At 40.3% G+C, this 22085-nt stretch overlaps 1 protein-coding gene across 2 annotated transcripts in view; it reads right to left on the bottom strand.

Annotated features, from left to right (window-relative positions):
* MARCHF4 (membrane associated ring-CH-type finger 4) overlaps window positions 1-22085 on the bottom strand; it is a 161947-nt gene that overhangs the window by 20085 nt on the left and 119777 nt on the right. For both annotated transcript variants that reach the window (XR_015731098.1, XM_034421960.3), the window contains exon 3: window positions 15996-16188. Coding sequence is in view for 1 of the 2 variants with exons in the window: in XM_034421960.3 (XP_034277851.1) it covers window positions 15996-16188 (193 nt within the window). In the remaining variant the exon portion in view is untranslated. The remainder of the gene's footprint in view (window positions 1-15995; window positions 16189-22085) is intronic.

The raw sequence follows: 22085 nt of genomic DNA, 5'->3' as shown, positions 1-22085 counted from the left end.
ATTCCAGCTGCCCAGCTAAAGCCAACAGGCACCTATGTCTGGGAGTACCAGTAGCAATACAGCAGCAATACAGAAAAAGCTGGAAATGGGTGATTATTTCAGTGACAACTGCGAAGATATCATTTCATACTGCAGAGGGGAAGGCAATAGTGAAACACTCCTGTATTTTATATATAAAAAGCACATGGTTAGCAATATAAAGTGATTGATGATATAATGACAGATTATGAGTTGCTGAAGTTGGATGGCAGTCAATATGCTACTGAGGAAGAGCTGAAGATTTTTTGGAGTACTATTTATGAGGCAGATAGATTAAAGCCTTCTGGATGCCTAGTCATCAATACTGCCATGCAGAAAAAAAAAAAAATCCAAAGAAAGAATTAGAGGCGGAATATGGAACAGAGAAGGCATGAGCACTGGAAAGCTCAACCTAGAAAAAAGATGAAAAGAATTGACTATACATTAACATCTTAGGCGTCAGTGAATTTGAATGGATTGGAATTGCATAGTTTCTGTCAGACGTTCACAGGGTTTATTAGTCAGATATGAAAAATAAAGAATTGGCATTACTTTCATAATAAGGAAAGATATGGTAAATACAGTACTTGGATACAATGCTGTCTAGTAAACTTTGTGGACAACTTTTTAAAATGAGAGTTATTCAAGTTAATGTTCCTGTCGCTAATGTTCCAGAAGAAGAGTTGGTTGATGAGTTTTATAAGACTTTCAAATTGAAATTGGTAGAACATGCAAGGAAGGTATCTACTTATGACTGAAAACTGGAATGACAAAGTAGGAATTACTTTAGGTCCGTTCAAGCCAGTTTTGTCTCCTAGGAACTGCCTGGACCAGTCCCTGCAGTTTTCTTGGCAAGATTTCAGAAGTGGTTTGCCCTTGTCTGCTTTCTAGATCTGAGAAAGAGTGATTGGCCCAAGGTTCCCCAGCTGGCTTTTTGCCTAAGGCAGGACTAGAACTCACAGTCTCCTGGTTTCTGAACCTGACCACTACACCTTAACCACTACAAGTGGGCTTGTTAAAGTAGGAAATAGTAAAGAAGAAAATGTAGTTGGACTGTACTGTCTAAAAACAGAAACGAAGCAAGCGAATGACTTATCAGTTTCTGCCATTCAATGATCTCAGTGATAAGATAGCTTTCCATCAACCCCAAAAAATCTACATATATAGGCACTGATAAAGTATCCAAACATCAGACTAATTATATTATAGGTAAAAGGAGGTGGAAAAGCTCAACTACAACAGCAAAGATATCAACAACAAAGATGTCACAGTCAGAAGCCCACTGTGGTACAGATCATGAGCTGCTCATGTAAAAGTTTCAAGAGGAGGAAGAGGAGGAGGAGGAGGAGGAGGAGGAGGAGGAGGAGGAGGAGGAGGAGGAGAAGAAGAAGAAGAAAAAGAAGAAGAAGAAGTAGTAGTAGTAGTAGTAGTAGTAGTAGTAGTAGTAGTAGTAGTTGTTGTTGTTGTTGTTTCCAAGATAGAACTGGCTAAGGATAGATTGCATGGAGGAAATTCTACATGTTAAAAAGGAGTTGGTGGCACCTAATCAATAAATAATCAACCAATATGCCAGATTGAAACAAGATGAGCATGGTTTTAAAATTTGAAGACGAATAATCAATAATTCAACTCATGCTGATGACAGTATTCTGTTAGCTGAAAATGCAAATCGAGAAACTCGACAATGGAATTCATGCTTGTATCACAATTCAAATGTCAAATGCAAAGCATCGGCCAACAGAACTCACCATGACAGAAATTCTGGAAAGGTGGGAATGTTGAGCTGGCATTTTATATACTGACAAGAAGGTCACCAATACGAACGTCAGTGGTGCCTAAAAGCTATGGAAGCCAACAGACTGATAGCTTTTGCATTGGATGAAGGTTATTCAAGTACTGATACTTAGCTGGACTTCAAGAAAGCTGGACTTTTTTTTTTAATGAACCTTTTTATCAGTAAAACTGATTTGCTTGAAGTCAGATTGCCCTAACCTACCCTTAGCCAATTTAGGCCACCTTAGTTCTTGCAAACACTTCGTTTTACTCATTCAATTGACAGATACCACAGGCAATGCATTCAATACACATTAGGAAGAGCCCTTTATCGTGCTGTTTACGTATCAGTTATGGAGTTCTCTGCCACGGAGTGTGTTGATCACCAATTGCTTAGGGGCTCCGATCTATACAGGATGACTCTATCAATGCTCGCTGATCATTATGACTAAGTGCAACCTCCAGGGGAAGGCTATTGCCTTCGCATCTTTCTCTAGCTCATGAATTTCACAGAGACCTTTCACAGTGAAAAATAGGATGCTGGATTAGATGATTCAGCCCAACTCTTTTTATTTTCTTGGAACCATTTCTATCTTTGTCAGATTGATTGTTTCTTAAAATGGAAGGCTTCTTCCTAATATTAACCTAGAAGAACATTTCTTAGAGAATTTACTCATTCTTGGCTGACAGTGAATTGAGAAAATAGATAAGTACGTCACTGTGGAAACGCAGGAAGTTACATTGGTAGTGATATTTTGACTATGCAATAATATGACCAAATTTGGGGAATTATATGATGAAGTTTTTAACTTTGGTTGTATTTCACATAACCCTGAAGTCATAACTAGTATTCGAGGTACTTTTCATTTAAGCAGTGGATGCGTTCTTATTTTGGACAAAGACCAAATTTGGCTCCAAGACATTATAATTTGATTCCTATTATTCCTCTGTTACAAAATGTATGGTCAATTCCTTCCACCCTTCCCTGAATTCTTCTAAATTTGGGAGCCAATAGAAAAATAATCTAAAACTAATTCAGGAACTTATTTATTTAAAAAAAAATAAAACATCATAGCATTCTATTCCTTTACTAATTTCTGCATTTTCTTTCAGTTCCACTAATCTGCAACATTGCAAATAAAAATAAATTGAGGATTGTCTGTATCTTTGTATGAATACTCTACATTTTGGTGAGCAGACATATGTACTGCTGTATAATGGTAAAATAATACTAAGATTACTTTTTTTGTTTTAAGAACATTTTATCAATTCTCACAAATACACAGCACCCGAGGAATCTGCTGCCATTTCTGTGTATGATTATACTAGAATCTTCTCTACATGTTATCAATGTACAAGGAGGCATTAATAGCATTTCAGAAGAGGCAATACTGAATCCATACCAACCATGGTCTTCCCCTTTGAAGTAAGCAGTGATTTATTTTCAGTTAATGGGGTAAAAAAATGTATAGCTAATCTGGTTTATGCCAATGTAATTCATTATACTTCTCTATAATTTTCTTTTCTTCCTAAATATACTGTATATAATAGAAGAGAAAAAACTAAAATCTCAGGATAGAAACAAACCTTCAGAACATTCAGTAGAAGAAAAGGTAATAAGGAGTCTGGATAGCTCTGCAGACTAAGCACTGTAATTTAACACCAGCTGTCTGCAATTAAAGTAAATTCGAATCTTGTCAGGCTCAAGATTGACTCAGCCTTCCATCCTTTCTAAGGTAGGTAAATTGAGGACCCAGTTTGTGGGGGCAATAAGCTGACTTTGTATAAAAATATACAAAAGTATGAAGGCTATTGCTTAACGCATTGTAAGCCGCCCTGAGTCTCCGGAGAAGGGCGGCACATAAATCAAATCAAATAAATAAATAAATAAGAAAAAAAAAATGGATTGGGGAATAATAACCAGTTTGGTAGCTCTAAGCTGCATAGTTACATACTAAGATTCTATCATATAGGCACATCACAATATCGTTTTTTTTTAAAAACAACAACAACAACAACAACCCCATAATAACTGAATTTGGTTAAAGTCAAGGGTAATCTTTGAATTTTGGATATGGATTTTCTTCTACCTAATTTAAAATAGGTCACTTTATTTCAGCATATGCTTGAATTGAATGGCATGGTTGGAGTTTATTTTAATAAAAAGGAATTCAGACCTATCCTTTGAAGATGTTTCTCTGTGTTATTTTTTTAAAACAGTGTCCATGGGTATTTTATTATCTTATTTCTCAGACCATTTTAGACAGATAACACACTAAAAGTTAGAAGGGGTCTACACAGGGGTGAAATCCAGCAGGTTCTGACAGGTTCTGGAGAACTGGTAGCGGAAATTTTGAGTAGTTTGAAGAAGCGGCAAATACCACCTCTGGCTAGCCCCAGAGTGGGGTGGGAATGGAGATTTTGCAATATCCTTCCCCCAGGAGTGGGGAGGGAATGAGGATTTTGCAGTATCTTTCCCCTGGAGTGGGATGGGAATGGAGATTTTGCAGTATCGTTCCCCTGCCATGCCCACCAAGCCACGCCCACAGAACCGGTAGTATAAAAATTTGGATTTCACCACTGGGTCTACACTAAAGTTTTATCACAGCTCTGGACTTTTTAAACAATGCAATAAAGCTGCCATTAATCTTGATCCAGAACCTGAATTGTAAATGTCGAAAAGGCAGCAATTCCATTAATTACCCTTCACATCAAGCCACAAATGATCAAATGCCACGTATCAGTTTTAATTGGCTATCGATCTTCTCTTCTATTCCCTGTGGCCAGACAGTGATGTCTTTGGGATTTATTGCATGACTCTGGTTTCACTCAGCAGTCAACAGCCCTGCTCGGATCATGCTTTGCCTATGATTCCCATCTTGAGACAGATTATTCTTTATTCCAAGATGAATCATTTGTCTGAATAGTTCCATGAATGGCAGTGGGACTCTATCCCAGGCTAGTCGGGAGAAGGTAACAGCTGAATCTGGATTCTTTTTTACATGTACAATAACATTATTGCTCTGGATTGGTCCTTCTATTAGATAGAACTCAGGCAATGCAGCTTTACAATTCTTCCTCCTGAGCCTGGTTGACCAAGAACTTCTCTTTGAGAAAAGGGCAAAGGTAAAGGTAAAAGTTCCCCTTGCACATATATGCTAGTTGTTCCTGACTGTAGGGGGTGGTGCTCATCTCCGTTTCAAAGCCGAAGAGCCAGCGCTGTCCGAAAAGGTCTCCGTAGTCATGTGGCCAGCATGACTAAATGCAAAAGGTGCATGGAATGCTGTTACCTTCCCACCAAAGGTGGTCCCTATTTTTCTACTTGCATTTTTTACGTGCTTTTAAACTGCTAGGTTGGCAGAAGCTGGGACAAGTAACGGGAGCTCACCCCATTACGCGGCACTAGGGATTCGAACCTCTGAACTGCCGTCCTTTCAATCGACAAGCTACAAGCTGCGCATAATTTGAAAAATTTTCAGAAGTGCTTTGGGTCTTGGAGTCAGCGAAGTACCTCTAGGGAAGCCTGTATTTTCTCAAGCTTCCATGCAAAGATGTGGCTGCTTTAAGAGTTGCATTAATTTTAAGACAATTTCTTAAAGCAGAAGTCTGAAAAAAAGGTTGCTTTAATAAGGTGCAGAGAGATCCTGTGCCCTGTTTATACAAATCCAAAGCTTTTTTTTTTCCCCTCCCAAAACATGCACATCCCTAGGGTAGAGGTGTTCTGCATTCCCTGAAGCAGGGCTGGATCTAGTCTTAGGCCAAGTAGGCACCAGTATAAAAGTTCCAAATTTCAAGAAGTGACAAAATTGAAAATTCTTCCCAAAATCCAGTAAGGGTACACTCTGTGAGTCAGCACACCCACCTGAAGGTTAAATGTAATTTTGCAGAATTGTTGCCATATGAAAGCAACGGATGCTGGTGTAATTAAAATTACTTACTGTGCAAGTAGGGAGAAAATGTCTTAAGAAAAGAAAAAAGAAATGCCTGGGGCTGAAAATCATAAGTGTGAAGCTCAAAACCTCAAAGGAAAAAAAAAATAAACAAGCAAGGGGTTGTTTTTTTTTCTGAACTTCCTAACAAAATCAGAAGATGAGTCAAACAATAAGGGGCGCTAGGGTGCCAACATAGACAGCGCTATCCTGAAGTTCAAGTAGTCCTCATTTTACAACCATTCGTTTAGTGACCGCTCAAAGTTACAATGGCACTAAAAAAAGCGACTTGCGACTGCTTTTCTTGTGACTGTTGCAGCATCTCCATGGTCACTCGATCAAAATTGGGGGGCTTGACAACTGAATGGAGGAATAATAGAGTTGGAAGGGACCTTGAAGGTCATCTAGTCCAATCCCCTGTCCAAGCAGGAGACTCTACACCATTTCTGACAGGTGGCATTCCAGGCTCTTCCTGAAAACTTCCAGTGATGAAGGCAAGCTGTTCCATTAGTTGATTGTTCTCACTGTCAGAAAATTTCTCCTTATTTCTAGGTTGAATCTCTCCTTGTTCAGTTTCCATCCATTATTCCTTTTCTGGCCTTCAGATGCCTTGGAAAATAGCTTGACCCCCTCCTCTCTGTGGCAGCCCCTCAAATATTGGAAGACGGCTATCACGTCTCCCCTGGTCCTTCTCTTCACTAGACTAGCCATGCCCAGTTCCTGTAACCGTTCTTCATATGTTTTAGCCTTCAGGCCCTTAATCATCTTTGTTGCTCTTCTCTGCACTCTTTCTAGAGCCGTGATGGCGAACCTATGGCATGCGTGCCACCAGTGGCACACGGAGCCATATCGGTGGGCACACGAGCTCAGCTCCGGCACAGTGATTTTCAGGCTTTCTGGGCCCACCAGTCGGCAAACAGGCCATTTCCAGCCTCCGGAGGGTCTCGGGGAGGGGGGCGTTTTTGGCCTCCCCAGGCTACTAGAAAGGCTCTTGAGCCTGGGGAGAGTGAAAAACGGGTCTACCAGGCCCACTGTGCCATCACGTGCCAAAAGTGGGGGGAGTATGGGGGGGTCGTGTGCACAAGCGTGGGGGGGCGCATAGAATTATGGGTGTCGGCATGCGCACGCGTGACCCCCCCGTGCTCCCCCCACTTTTGGCACGCAATGGCAAAAAGGTTAGCTATCTAGAGTCTCAACATCTTTTTTTATAGTGTGGTGACCAAAACTGGATGCAGTATTCTAGGTGTGGTCTTACTAAGGCTTTATATTGGCATGTATTTATGACAGTTGCACTGTCCCAGGGTCATGTGATCGCCATTTATGACCTCTGCAGTCATCTTCTGACATGCAAAGTCAACGGGGGAAGCCAGATTCACTTAACAACTGGATGATTCACTTAAACTGCAGTGATTTGCTTAACAACTGTGGCAAAAAAAAGGATTGTAAAATGGGGCAAAACTCAGTTAACAACTGTCTTGCTTAGCAACAGGAATTTCGGGCTTAATTGTGGTCATAAGTCAAAGACTACCTGTAACCTAATCGTAGAACACCCTTGCTCCTTCTCAGTGGTGAAGAAGGACCTCAGCAGAGGGAGACAAAGAAGTCACAGCACAGTGGAATCTCTGGGTTTGTCCTTTTTTTTTGTATGTGTAACATGGTCCACATATGTTTAAAACACTTCGACTGTGCGGTTTTGGCCACCATCTTAACTTTTTCATCCTCGCCCTCCTGAGGCGCTCCTACTGCTGAGGTGTGTTTCAGTGGCCAGATTATTGGCCCTCTTACAGGGAATAGGAAAACGCTCAGCTCCATCCAGTTGCCCTGACTCTACTCCGAATTAAGGATTACAGGGTCATAAAAAGAAGACTTTTACAGGGAATAGAAATTGTATTCTTTGCATGGTGTCTTTGGTCGGCTCTGCTAACCCCCAGGTTGGTTTTCCCTTAGATAATTATGGCACTTACAAAAACTGCCAACTTGCAGGGAGAGAGAAAGCTGATTTATGCTGTTTTCCAAACTGTCAGATTCAGTAAAGATGTTTTTATAAATAGGTAATCTTCTGACTCAAAGAATGTATATTTCGTAGGTGTATACATATAACATATGAACAGATACAGAAATGCAAATGATGGGAGCTAGTGAAAGGGTCACTAGTGACTGAAATGATATTTACTCAGAGAGTTGTTGCTAATCAGAGTATTCTAGGTGGGAGGGACAAACAATCTGATCTGGGTTATGTCTCTATAGCTTCCCCAAATATGGTGGTGGTGGATGGGTTGAAAAACACAATTTTACAATTGGAGAGAATGTTATAAGCACTCAAAGAAATTACTGCCATAGGAGGCTTACTGCCCATTTACAAAATGTAGATGTGGTGAATCAGTCAAACAACACTGATCCACAGGACACTAAGTTGGTATAGTGGGTCCCTGTCATTCTTGAGAGCAGGGGGGAAATCCAGCAGGTTCTGGAGAACCGGAAGCGGAAATTTTGAGTAGTTTGGAGAACCGGCAAATACCACCTCTGGCTGGCCCCAGAGTGGGATGGGAATGGAGATTTTGCAGTATCCTTCCCCTGCCATGCCCACCAAGCCACGCCCACAGAACCAGTAGTAAAAAAAATTGAATTTCACCACTGCTTGCGAGTACCCCAATGGATGCTTCACCAGTTCAAGCATGTCTTTTTTTTTCCTCCCTGGGAAGAGGGGTACATTTGCAAAGCTACGGGCTGCTATCACTCCTCGTTCTTATTTTCCTCTTATTTATTTATTTTATTAAATATATATGCTGCCCATCGCACTATCCAAAGCAACTCTGGGCAGCTTACAATGCATTTCTTATTTTCCACGAATGCTTATAAGGCTGAGATTCAATCTCCGAAGGCAATCATGGAAATAAAAATAATTTCTGAAGTGGCTGTTTTTTTTGCCAGCATCCCACCTTGCTTTTTAATTAAAACAATTTGCAAACAATTAAACAATAACAACCACCAAGACTTGAGACATGAGGGTAGCATTCTCCAAAAATTGCTACCCATGGGGATCTCATCATTAGAAATCTCTAGTCTCCTCCGATTCCATGAGGAAAGGAATAACATAGAAAAACAAAGAACAGCATAGAATAACAGAATTGGAAGGGATCTGGGAGGTCTTCTAGTCCAACCCCCTGCTTGAGCAGAAGACCCTATACCATTCCAGACAAATAATTGTCTAATATCTTCTTAAAATCCTCTGGTGATGGAGCACCCACAACTTCTGAAGGCAAGCCATTCCACTGGTTAACTGTTCTAACTATCAGGAAAATTCTCCTTACTTCTAAATGGCTTCTCTCCTTGTTTAGTTTCCATCCATTGTTTCTTGTCTTGCCTTCTTGTGCTTTGGAAAATAGGTTGACTCCCCTAGGTGGTTCAGTGGCTAAGACGCTGAGCTTGTCGATCAGAAAGGTCGGCGGTACGAATCCCTAGTTTAGTATGGTCTCCTGCGTGAGCAGGGGGTTGGACTAGATGACCTTCAGGGTCCCTTCCAACTCTGTTACTGTTACTTCTTTGTAGCAGCACTCAAATATTGAAACACTGCTATTATGTCTCCCATAGTCCTTCTTTTCACTAGATTAGACATACACGATTCCTGCAGCTGTTCTGCATATGTTTTAGTCTCCAGTCCCCTAATCATCTTTGTTGCTCTTTTTTTTGCACTGTTTGCAGAATCTCAACACCTTTTTTTTTTAATATTGTGGTGACCATAACTTGATGCAGCAAGTTGTGTAAACTAAGTAAGTTGTCAATGAGGTTTTTCCTCATTTGCTCAACCTGACAACTTACTTAGTTCTATTCTGATTCAGGTCTGTCTAATTGCTTCATTGCCAGAGGCAGAGAATTGTTTCTGAGGGCAGAAAACTTCTGTCTTCCATTAATCTCCCAGTCTTGTCAACCCAGCTACAGGGTTAATTTATGGTCCAACTCTCAAACGCCTTCTGCTTTACTGAGTTATGTCACCTTGAGTGTTCCTTCCCCCTTGGGACAGCATGCTTCAGTTTCTGGAAGCCTGTCAGGAGACCAATAATCCACTGACTGCTTTGCTGTACAAAGAAGACTAGATTACTGGGACTATTTGGGAGCTGTAGGTGAAACCCTTCCGCTTCAGATGGCTGGAAAAATAGTGAATCAATACACCAGTACATCTTCTTCTAATAAAGAAAACACAGGAAAAGAAGGAAGCTAAGGGGGGGGGGAATCATTAAGAATAATTCTGTCAGGTTTTGAATCAGCCCCTCTGTACTAACAAGGCAAAAATTATAACTATTCTGATATTTGAGCATTCCTCATAAGGAGAGGAGAGGTCTAAGAACAAGAGAAGGAACAGAACAGTAAGAAAGTATTATTTTTTTTAATCGCTATTTGTTATCTCTGGCTATACAGTGTATGAATTTTGATTCTTGGTACACATACATTCAACTTAACTTTGCATACATATATGTATATGGTATATGAATCAAATAGATACATTTTATATTTGTGACCAACAAGACCTGTCCTTAAGGAGGAAAACAACTTACCATTGCTTTCAAGTAGAGAAAGGTAGAGATCACAACAGAAGTTACCAGTCCAGTGGTGGGATTCAGCCAGTTTGAGAGAACTGGTAGTTAAATTGCTGGCTGGTCCCTCCCCCCCTTTCCAGGAATCCTCACACGCCCCATTTTGTTTCCCAGGTAAGTGCAGGGAGGCCTCCTAGGCCCAAAACAGGGCACGGGGGAGGGGGGGCCATCCCCCTGCGGCCCGTTTTTGCTCCCAGGGAGGCTGAGTGCTGCCTGTCACACTCCCTGGCCATGCCCACCATGGCCACGCCCACCCAACCAGTCATTAGGGCAGAGAACCAGTTGTTAAATTATTTGAATCCCACCATTGTACCAGTCCTATGGGACAGTGTGGGTGCTCACAGACTGAATACCTTGCAACGTGCCACAAGAGTGTTTCAGACCAGACTGGAATTTCTTAAAATGGTTTAGAGTTCAGCAGAGACCCCTGCTGAAGAGGATTGTGATAGAGAAACAAAAAGCACCATCTGATAGTCAGCAAGAAGAGAACTTCGTGGAGGGATTTTTGTAGATATTCCTCCCAGCCTTTCTGGAAGGGGCCTTGGGTCAAATGTCCCTATGAAGAATGAGAGAGCCAACCTAGAACTAAGGTGAAATTTCCTGACATAAGAATTAATCAGTGGAACAGTCTGCCTCCAGAAGTTGTAGGTGCTCCATCACTGAAGGTTTTCAAGAAGAGACTGGGTAGCCATTTGTCCAGAATAGTATACGGTCTCCTGCTTGAGCAGGGGGTTGGACTAGAAGACCTCCAAGGTCCTTTCCAACTCCGTTATTTTGTTATTTCTGAAGCCAGTAAGAGCCTAGAGAACAGCAACTTAAATGGTAAATATGGATATGCTCTAAAAATGGAATATAGTGGTACAATTGTCAGAAGCACTTGCCTGAGGATATCTGTGACGGGCATGATTTGTAGAGAGGAAGATCTATTTCCCGACTTTGCTCATTAGGGACAAATTGGCTACACTGAGAAGGATCTTTGCTCTCTACAGTTCATGCCTGTGACAAGCACTCTAGGGCAGGACCTTGTGACAACTTCACCAACTACATTCCTATATATGTTCTTCCTCCCAAAAGATGCCCGTGCTTAACTTTCTTGCCATACAATCTCCTCTTAAGCGTGTCACAAATTGAGTGAGCCAGTGTGTAAACTCTCATCCAGCAATGTTCTTTCACGATAGGTCCTCACCTGAGGTGGTTCCATGATGCGCCACAATTTTTCACTGTACATTTTGTTATTTAAGATGATGCATTTTAGAGGGGAAAAAAAAACACCTTTCTATTTCATGCACTATTTGCTCCAAATGTATTTACAGGCATTTCCTTCCCAATCTGTTACTGCTTGTGGATGGAGAGAATAGACATTTATTTCCATTACTAAGGCAACAAGGCAATCACTCACTTCCATAATTTTCTACTTTGAGCGACAGGACCCAATTGGATGTGCCTCTTGTTGCACAGAAAGGTTAGCTTGTCATATAGGAACCAGGGTTCTCAGGATAACTCCAGGTACATAATGCAGGCATGTGAGCAGCTAAGAGTTTTCTAGTTGTAACAGACTGTACATGGGAGTCTGCAGTTCTGTCTGTTTTTGTCGATATCATGGAAGAAGTGTTGTGATTCATGCTTGCCATTTTTTTCACATGTGTGCAAGATCACTACACAAAGGACTAGGTCAGAGGTCGGCAGTCTGCGGCTCTGGAGCCGCATGTGACTCTTTCATCCCTCTGCTGTGGCTCCCTGTCGCCAGTCAGCTCTACAATTGATGGGGCTTTCAATTAGAATAGGTAGAGGAAAAAAGACGCCATACTAGGAGGAGACTCTATGATGGGGGAACCGGCTGGCTCCAGAATTGAATGGGGGGCTTCCGGTTAGGACCTTTGTGGCTCTCTGAGTGTTTAAGGTAGCCAACCCTTGGACTTGGTCTTGGGCTGCAGTAGTGCAATGCTGCTTTCGTCAGACAGTTTGACCCCCATCTTCACCCTGAGGTCACTGCTGAGCCTTCTAGCTCCTGCATCTCACCTCTTGGATGTCTTGAGACTACTCTAAGAAGTTAGGTTATATGCCCAGGTAGCATCATAATCATTTCCTAGGTCTTCCTAATGCTGCCATGAAGCAACAGTCCTGCTGACCATATGAGACTTTCTAAACCCCCCAATTCTTCTCTTTTTTGTATATAAACCATTCAGATTAAAAAAAAAATTCAGAAATGCATGTCCCAGATCTTGGCAATATGACAGTAGCACACTTTCCCAGTTTTCTAACACTGCTATTAATTATTTTGCATGCTAGCCTTCAAAGCACTTAGCCTTGATTCCTCACATTTCCAAAATTGTTTGGCCTTTGGGAAAAGCCACACATATTTTATACTTCCTGGAATTAAAAGCAGAAGCAATGAACTATAACTTCGAATTAAAATGCCTTGCTAGGAGGATTCCTTTTCTGACAACTAACTGTAAATGGAACAGAATCTCAGGCTGCAATTTTTTTTCCTCTTAAAATACTGTCTTATCTATCAGCAGTTTGAGATATATATTTTTTTTAAATCAGTAAAACTTTAGTGCATGATCCAATTTTTAATGCTCTTCGGAAAACACATAAAGGTTGCAATCAAATGAAGTGGAAATTAAGAAATCACACCCAGTTCTTAAATGCAATCAAAACATACCTATTTTCTGTCCCCCTCCAATTAAGTGCTGGCTTAGTTTGCTCCTATGGCATCCAACTCATGGATGAAAGGGGAATGTTTACTTCCTGCTGACAGATGAGCTAACCAGCTGCTTCCAGCCTTTCCTTCTTTATCAAAGTTATGTTAATCATGTAACTTCCTGACAGCCACTAGCTACCCACTTACTTCCTCTGTGTTCTTATCAGCAATCAAACACATAGGCACTACAGCTTTGCCTCTTTCCATTCCCTGAGAAGAACCATTGGAAAGAACTCCTCCCCCCCTCCTCCTCCATGAGGCTGCCATGCTGCCTAATGGGTGCATCACCTCAAACAGTCTGTGGTGGGCAGCAGATGGAGGAGAAAAGTGCAGGCTGTGCAGCCTGCCTGATACCCTTCAAAATTAATCTCACCTCCATGAACAACATTTGCCAACGTTGCAAGAAGACTCAACTGTTTGCTAAATCAGCTTTTATACATGTTAATAGGAGGTAATACCATCTTATGTGTTGTCTCTTGGGATTCTGTGTTTGCCCAAAGTGTTAGTTGGCCCTGCCTTTTGCTGTAGCTTTCTTAATGGACAGTCACTATGGCACAGTGGTTAGAATGCAATATTGTAGGCTGATTCTGTCCACAGCCTGGAGTTCGATCCTGACAGGGTTCAAAGTTGACTCAGCCTGCCATCCTTCCCAGGTCTATAAAATGAGAATTCAATCAATCAGAATAGAGTTGGAAGGGAACTTGGAGGTCTTCTAGCCCAACCCTGTGCTCAAGCAGGAGATCCAATAAAATTTCAGATACCCAGTCTCTTCATAAAAACCTCCAGTGTTGAAGCACCTACAACTTCTGACAGCAAGCTGTTCCACTGGTTAATTGTTCTCATTGTTAGGAAGTTTCTCCTTAGTTCCAGGTTGCTTCTCTCCTTGATTAGTTTCCATCCATTGTTTCTTGTCCTTTGGTAAATAAGTTGACGCCCTCCTCTTTGTGGTGACCTCTCAAATATTGGAATACTGCTATCATATCACCCCTAGTCCTTCTTTTCTCTAGACCAACCAAACCCAAATTCTACAACCATTCTTCATATATTTTAATCTCCAGGCCTTTAATCATCTTAGTTGCTCTTCTTTGCACTTTTTCTAGAGTCTCAACATCTTTTTTGTAATGTGGTGACCAAAACTGGATACAGTATTCTAGATGTGGCCTTGTTGGGGGCAATAAGTTGACATTGTAAACTGCCCAGAGAGTGCTGTAAAGCATTCTGGAGCACTATTATATAAGTTTAAGTGCTATTCCTATTGCTACTGCTAGTACCATGTAATTCCATGGCATCTAGGCTCCCAAAAAGAAAGATGTTTGTTAGATACTAGTTTGTAACAAAATGATTAGATACATGCAATTATACCAGCTTAAATGTGCTTTGTTTCAATTCACCATGGTATACAGTCGTCCTCACTTAATGACCGGTTGCTTAGCAACCATTCAAAGTTACAATGGACCTCTCCAGAGTTACTTAAGACACTTTTCCAAAGTTTTGAGGGCCACACCTCCCCCAGTAATTACAGGATTGCATTTTGGGCACTTGGCAACCAGTTTGGCCAATTACAACATCACATAATTTTTGGCATTTTTCGCTAGTTTACTTCTGGTTTCCAGCAAAAAACACACACTGAGGAAAACAAACTCATTTAACGACCATGGCACTGTCTTCATGACTGTCGCCATAAAGGTCATAAAATCAAGAGTGGTCAATATGATGATCTGCTTAATGACCACCACAATTTATGACCATAATTCTGGGTTCAAGAACTACCTGTAACGTGTGAACCCTAGTCATTCAATTCAAATGATATTAACCATTATATATATAAAAAGGAAGGTTAGCAAACCTAGTGAACCCAGCCATAGAATTAAACTTCTCTTTTGCAGTAAACCATGTCCTCAGCAGAGAGAGTCCTGCACAGAGGCGATACAATAATCTTAAGAATCAGAATAGACTGCATTTCAGTTATGCCATCCAGGACAATATCAGAATTTCCACTTCTAAGATGCTGAAGGAATAAAATTAAAGCTCTCCTTAACCAGCACTGCAGAATAGAACAGAATTTTGATTTCCAGCATCAAATATTTTTGGATCCATTCTGATATCTAAAACATCAGAAATTAAAAAGTGCATTCTCCCCAAATGAAGCAAACCTATTTAAGCTTATCTGTATATAAAGATAGGAGCATAAATAAGAATAACCACAGCTTTGAATCTTAACTATTTCATACCTTATTTTATGGAATTTAAGAGAGAAACCATAGGCCTGTGATGGCGAATCTATGGCACGTGTGCCACAGGTGGCATGCGTAGTCATATCTGCGGGCACACGAGCATTGTCCTAGCTCAGCTTCAGCGCGCATGCACATGCTGGCCAGCTGATTTTTGGGCCTTCTGGGCCCACCAGAAGTTGGAAAACGGGCTGTTTCTCGCCTCGGGAGGGCCTCTGGTGGGTGGAGAAGGCTGTTTTTGCCCTCCCCAGGCTCCTAGAAAGCCTCTGGAGCCTGGGGAGGCAAAAAAACAGGCCTACCGGGCCCACCGGGCCAAAAGCGGGGGGAGTGGGGGGGTACATTGAATTATGGATGTGGGCACGCATGTGCATGACGCCCCCCCCCCCCCCGTGTTCCCCCTGCTTTTGGCACGCTACGGCAAAAAGGTTAGCCTTCACTGCTATAGGCTATTCCAGCTAGGAACTATCCAATTTGATTCTGAATTAATACATTTAGGTTTAATCTCATACTGGGGAAGAGTTTTAGATGGTTTACAATGATTGACAAGAAGGGATACCATGTAGCAGAGGGGTTGGTTAGTCTACTTTAATCCACATGTTTTAGTTCGCTCTAAGAAAATCACCTTAGTTTCTACTTTCTCTTTTACACCTTGTCAAGAGGATAAGTAGCAATTGCTCTCCCCAAGGTCCTTTTAGAGTCAAATATTCCATTGGCCACTTCCCATACTTTGAAAGATTTATTCACCCACCTATACAGACAATATCCATGAAGCCATACATCCCATAACAGATCTGGAAGAGCAGGTCTTGGCGCTGCCACTTAGCAGACGGACTGAAAGTTGACCAGATAAGCCACGAGATACTGGCGATAAGGAAAAGGGAACCCAAGATGGCTGCTGCTATCTGAACTTTTTCGATGACGGTCAGAGAAATGGTCTGCCACTGCGTAAGGCCCCCGGCAACAGGAAGGCAGCGACAAACAAGCCAGAAAGAAAAAGAGAGATAAATGGAATTAGTTCTTGATTCATAGGCACCAAATCATGCTAATTAACATCCAATAATGTTTCCACATGGATTTTTTTGTACAAGATTGTAACAGCAATTTAAACAAAATGGACTTCATTGTTATGCAGTAGTTCCCAGAAGAAAGGGCAATTCTGAATTTGCGACAGCATCTGGAAAAAGACAGTATTAATTCCTGCCCTGGTTATCCCTCCAGCATTAGTGTTCCCTGTCCTGTCATTTTTCTACACTTTTATCCTGCTGCTTTCTTAATGATTTGTTAGGAATTAGTTGAACTCCATTGTTTTTAAAAAAAGACTAATAAAACATGAAATGTTAATTTTGATAATAATAGCCATGATTTTGTTGCATTATATTCTATTATATCTTGGTATTCATACCTCTTTTGCGTCATCTTGATATCTCAGCATTAAGCAATGGTTAAAACTATTTTTTACTAAACAAACACACATACTGTTAATTAGAGGAAATAAAACAGCATTTGGAACAATCCCTGGAGATCAGATTAGTCCTGATCCTGTTGGCTTTTGCAAGGCCTTGAAGACACAGCTCTGTTCCTGGGCCGGAGGGTGGTGGTGGTGGCAAAATGAATAGTTTTGCTGAAATATCTGTAGTATATGGGTTTTTTAAAAAAATCTGGTCTGCCAATAATCTATTTCTGTTGGCTTTTTGCTGTTTTATTTAATTATTGTTAGTCATCCAGAGTCATTTGTTTGAGATATATCAATTGAATGCATGAATAAATAAAATGGAGTTTTTTTCATTAGCTCATCTATTAACTTCTGTGATATTTAATTCTGAAAAATGAGAATAAATTTACTTCCTGGGTTATCTTGGAGATATCCCACAGCCCAAACCTACCATTAAAGGATTCATTAACACAGGAAAAGAAAAGCATGTCCTTGTTTTGGAGTACTAATAAGATAACATTAAAAAAAAAACCTGTTTTTTTCAGTTTCATCAGTTACCAGGATCGTATTAACATATGTGGTGGACATGTCCAGAAGCGAGGAATTATTGGATGAAAATTAAAGCATGGTTAGAAGAAATGATACAACAACATATAGATTTAAAACCTGAACTGTTCCTATTGGGTATTTTACCAGAGAAATTTAGTAAGGAAAATATATACTTGATTGTACATGTGTTAACTGCAGCAAGGATAGTATTTGCGCATAGATGGAAAGCAGAGAAAATTCCTATGGAGGAAGAAATAATTAAGAAAATATTGGATTGTGCAGAAATGAATAGACTGACTTTGATACTTAAAGAAAGAGAAGAATCGGAATATTATCAGATTTGGGGGCAATTTTATTATTGACTGGAGAAGAGATATATATAGAGTAATAGTGTAAAGAAAGGTGGGAGAAATGTTATAACAAAGGAAATGACAAATATCAAGTTATGAGAAATGATTTAGGAATAGGGAGAAGACACAAAAGATGTACTCAGATGATACACTGATGGATTGATTATGTATTGTTTGTTTGTTTATAAAAATAAAAAAAAACTTTTTGGAAAAAAAACTGAAGTAGTCGGCTGAAACAGTAGCACTTTCTTTGTCCTTGACCTTCAGCTTCTTTCCAAATTTACCATTCTCTCATGAACTGCCTCTTTTTGCTTAGGTGCCATCAGTAATTTTAGTACGGAGCCTGCAGAGGTCATTATCTAGTCTTTGTCCTGATTTTTTAAAAAATAGAATTGTTACACGGACTACAATGTAAAATCAAGATTCTTAATTGCCTCTTCCTCATTCCGCTGAAAGGGACGGAATGGATGGAAGCGAGAGGGAGGTTTAGCCCAAAAGGGGACGTGTTGGAATAAGTTGCAGAGTCAAGAGATACAAAGATCTGTATCAAGACCAGAGACATTGTGACTATTTCCATTGCCTTGGAATTGATCTGAAAAGCAAATAAAATGGCTTACCTAAAACAATAAAAATGAAGGTGCATCTTCTATCTGCAGAGGAAAGGAACCAGTTTCTCTCTTTCTTTTTGCTAAAATTCCTCTATTAACATCAAGATTAACTATTCACACTTGGCCAATAAAGAGTTGTGTTATGTTATGTTATGTTATGTTATGTTATGTTATGTTATGTTATGTTATGTTATGTTATGTTATGTTATGTTATGTTATGTTATGTTATGTTATGTTATGTTATGTTATGTTATGTTATGTTCTACTCTATTCTACTCTACTCCATCCCACCCCATCCCATAGGCTGCTTCATTCTAACTTGTCCCATAAGCCTTGCTCATTCCTCCTCTTGCTCCAATGAATATTGAAAGTACAGAATCATTCTTTGCCTCACGTTTGGACCCAGGAATAACCTTTTGTTCTTTCATGAGCCTTCCAGTCTGTCATGCATATGCACAGATAGCTCGCTTATTAAGATTATGTTTTGATTAGTTCCACCAGAGAGAAATGCAAGAACATTACCTGTCCCACAGAGGTAAGGGGTTTTTTTTAATAGCTATTTGGACTAGAAAATGCTCATTTAGTTTGAGCATTTCAAGTTAAATGGCCACCTCACTGAAGCAAGGAGGAATTTTCCCAATATGCTTTGCCTCGTGTGCTACATGGCTATACAAGGCTACTGGGAAATGTAGATTTCTTGACACATTATGAAGTTTCCTTGGAAATCATTGTGGAACCCATACAATTGGTTTTATTGGGAGTAGGGAGGAGGGGGGTAATTGTTTTTTAAGTGGAAGCATTGTGCATTGCGGTAACCCAAACTAATTTTTATCTCAAGCTGGGTATGTTTACAGCTTGCTATAATATCTCAGGCAAAACCAATTTCCGAGACTGAATTGGTACATTTCAAAATACAAGCAAGTATTATTTTGATCCTAACCAGTGGAGCCTAGAAAAGGGCATTGAGATCATATTAAACTCTACTGTTATTTTTGATGCTTTAGAATACTGGTAGGATGACAAAAAATATTATGACATTTTATAGGCTAATCTTTGAATAATGCCACATAGAGATTGAAACAATGTAGTGGCTATTTCCTTCCCATAATCTAAATTTTAAAGCGTAAAATCTTTGTGTAATTTGGCAAGTTTCTTCTCAAAAGTCATCATTACACTGTCCATCAAAGAACAGGGCTGAAAAACAAAACATCCACATACTACTCTAAAACTGTGAAAAATGTTGTACAAAACTCCTGGCACCCACCAATCAGAAACGTGCAAGCTGTATTTTACACAAGTGGCAACTTCAGCTTCAAATGCAATTTAATTCTATTTAATATGTCAAAACAGTTAAAGGACTTTCTATGTTTTAAAAAGCCTTTCAAGATGATGTCATCAACAGTCACCTGATTCTTTCAAATTTCATCCATTCAGATTTTGTCCCCTCAGAAAGATTTATGATGCCTGTATAGTCTACACAATTTTATTAATAAGTGTATTTATAGGAATGCTTACGTTTATATTCTCTCCTGGTCAGTGGTGGGTTGCCCCTGGTTTGGACTGGTTCTATAGAACCAGTAGTAAAACCGGTAGCACATGCGCGCTCTTCTGATGACATCGGGGTCAGTGGGTGGAGCCTCCCACCGGTGGGAGGCTCCACCCACTGATCCCGATGTCATCAGAAGAGCACGCATGTGCAGAAGAACACGCATGCGCATGAGCGAAACGAGTGCATGCACAAGGCCCCGTTGCGAACTGGTAGTAAAGGTAGGTAGAACCCACCCCGGCTCCTGGTACTAATACACTGCTCAGGGCAGCTAATAACAACAATCAGTAAAATATGGGGAAGAAGAAGAAAGAAAAGGAGTAAAAATCAAGCAGCTAAAAGAAAGCATGAAGTGAACATTATATTTCCTATAAAACAAAAAACTTCTGGAAGACAAAGAACAAGGTCTCTTTAACCAAGAAGAGAAGTTAGAGAACTTCCAGAAAACTTCCAATCCTAGAGAAGTACTGAGTAAACCTTCGTGGTATACTAGCTTCAGTGCATCTTCTTCACTGTCCCCTCTGATATTCTTCCAAAGCCATTTTTTCTTCTTTAACTATCTGATGTACTTGCAATATTCCATACCCACCTATTTGCCTTGGTAAGTAGTTCTATCAACATTACTGCCTGGGTGAAGGGCATGATTCATTCTCATTATTTTTCTGATCTTCCTATCCAGGGTTTTTAGTTCTGCTTGAGTCCAGTCCATTAATCCAGATGTGTATCTAATGACTGAATTTGCCCAGGTGTTAATTGCCTTGATGGTATTTCCTTCCCTGACTTTGGACTTCTTCATTCTTTTGATCTATTCACTTCCAATTTTCTTCTTGACATTAGTGTCCTTGATATTCGCAGCTTGAAGGATGCCCAGGTATTTATAGTGATCGTCTTCAAGTAGAACCTTCATATTTCCAGAGGAAAAATGGATTCTTCCAGTTTTAACTGTTTTTTCTTTGTTGAGGATGGGTGTGACACATCTGTCCATTGCAATATCGTGGCTGAATATACGACATGCTGAGAAGCAATTCTATTTCATAAGGTTTGGTTTTTTTCACACAGGTTTATATTGTCCATGTAAAGGAGGTGTGATAGCCTGGCAGACATGTTTGATTGCAGGGCTTGACTTGTTCAACATTGTTGACAGAGGAATCAGTACAATAACAACCAATGTTAGTGGTAGTGAGTCTATTATTATTAATCACACTGATGAAGTTTTGTTACCAAATTTCAGCAGTATGATCTCGAGATGCTGCCCTTCTGAAACTCCTGGTAAATCCATTTCTGTTATCCCCACCACTAGGCTTTTCATACAGTTTGGGCCAGTGGTGGGATTCAACCAGTGTAACAACCCGTTTGCTTTGTGCGTGCCAAATGGGCAATCTCCACGCACACAGTACATTTGAAAACAGCACCTTCTACTGCAGCTCTGGTGAATAAAACAGCTGAGGGGCGGCAATCTGCACTGCCGCGCCAATCAGCTGGGCTTCATACAAAGGAAATTAAGGTAGGTATAACGCAGGGGCGGGCAGGCCCAGCTAATCGTCAGAGCGAACTGGTTCGCTCTCAGCTGATCATCGGAACTACTGGTACGCCCGAACTGGAAGAATCCCACCCCTGATTTGGGCCAAATTAAATAATTAAACCTTCTGGGGAATCTGCTAAAACAGTCAAGTCATGATGTTTGCTCTACATTTAGCTCCGAGTAGAATGAGAGAATCTTTTAATTGGTCAAAGATACATCAAGCATTTTTTCCAAATCACTAAATCAAGCCCAAACAAAACTACAGAGCCACCACACACATCCAATGAAAAAACCTCTTCACCTATTTTCAGCCTCAACTGTTTTATCTTTCTGTGAAATGGGCTGAACTTGGAGCAGAAACTCCACCACCTTGTCTTTTAGCTTCACTGTTTACATTTATCTTTCTGTTTCTGTTTTGTCACCAATAGTGCCCACCGTGGCGATTATTTTATGAAATGATATATTTCACGACAGTGTCATCAGTCTGTTTTCAAACTTATGGAGGTACTAAACAAGACCCCGAAAGGTCAAGATTGAAGGAGTCAAACACAATCCTTTGATATGATTTTTCTTAAATTCCTTTCTCAGGGGGATGACATTTTTAATCTTTTTCTTTTAAAACTAATTGTTTAGAACTGCTTATTCTATAGAATTAAGAGAAGTGGGGGTGAGGAGAAACACAGGAAGATTTAGTTTATCCTGTAAATTAAGATGTTGATTAAACACTATAATAAACATTATATGTGGAAAAGAGATCACATTCATTTGATCTATTGACTGTTTGTAGGCTTTGGTGTGTGGGAGTTGTTGACATGTTATTGATCATTAATT

The sequence above is a fragment of the Pantherophis guttatus genome, chromosome 1 (genome assembly GCF_059756535.1).
Source record: "Pantherophis guttatus breed Tessera chromosome 1, ASM5975653v1, whole genome shotgun sequence".
In the NCBI taxonomy this organism is placed as follows: Eukaryota; Metazoa; Chordata; class Lepidosauria; order Squamata; family Colubridae; genus Pantherophis; species Pantherophis guttatus.
This window is presented reverse-complemented; position numbering and strand designations above follow the sequence as displayed.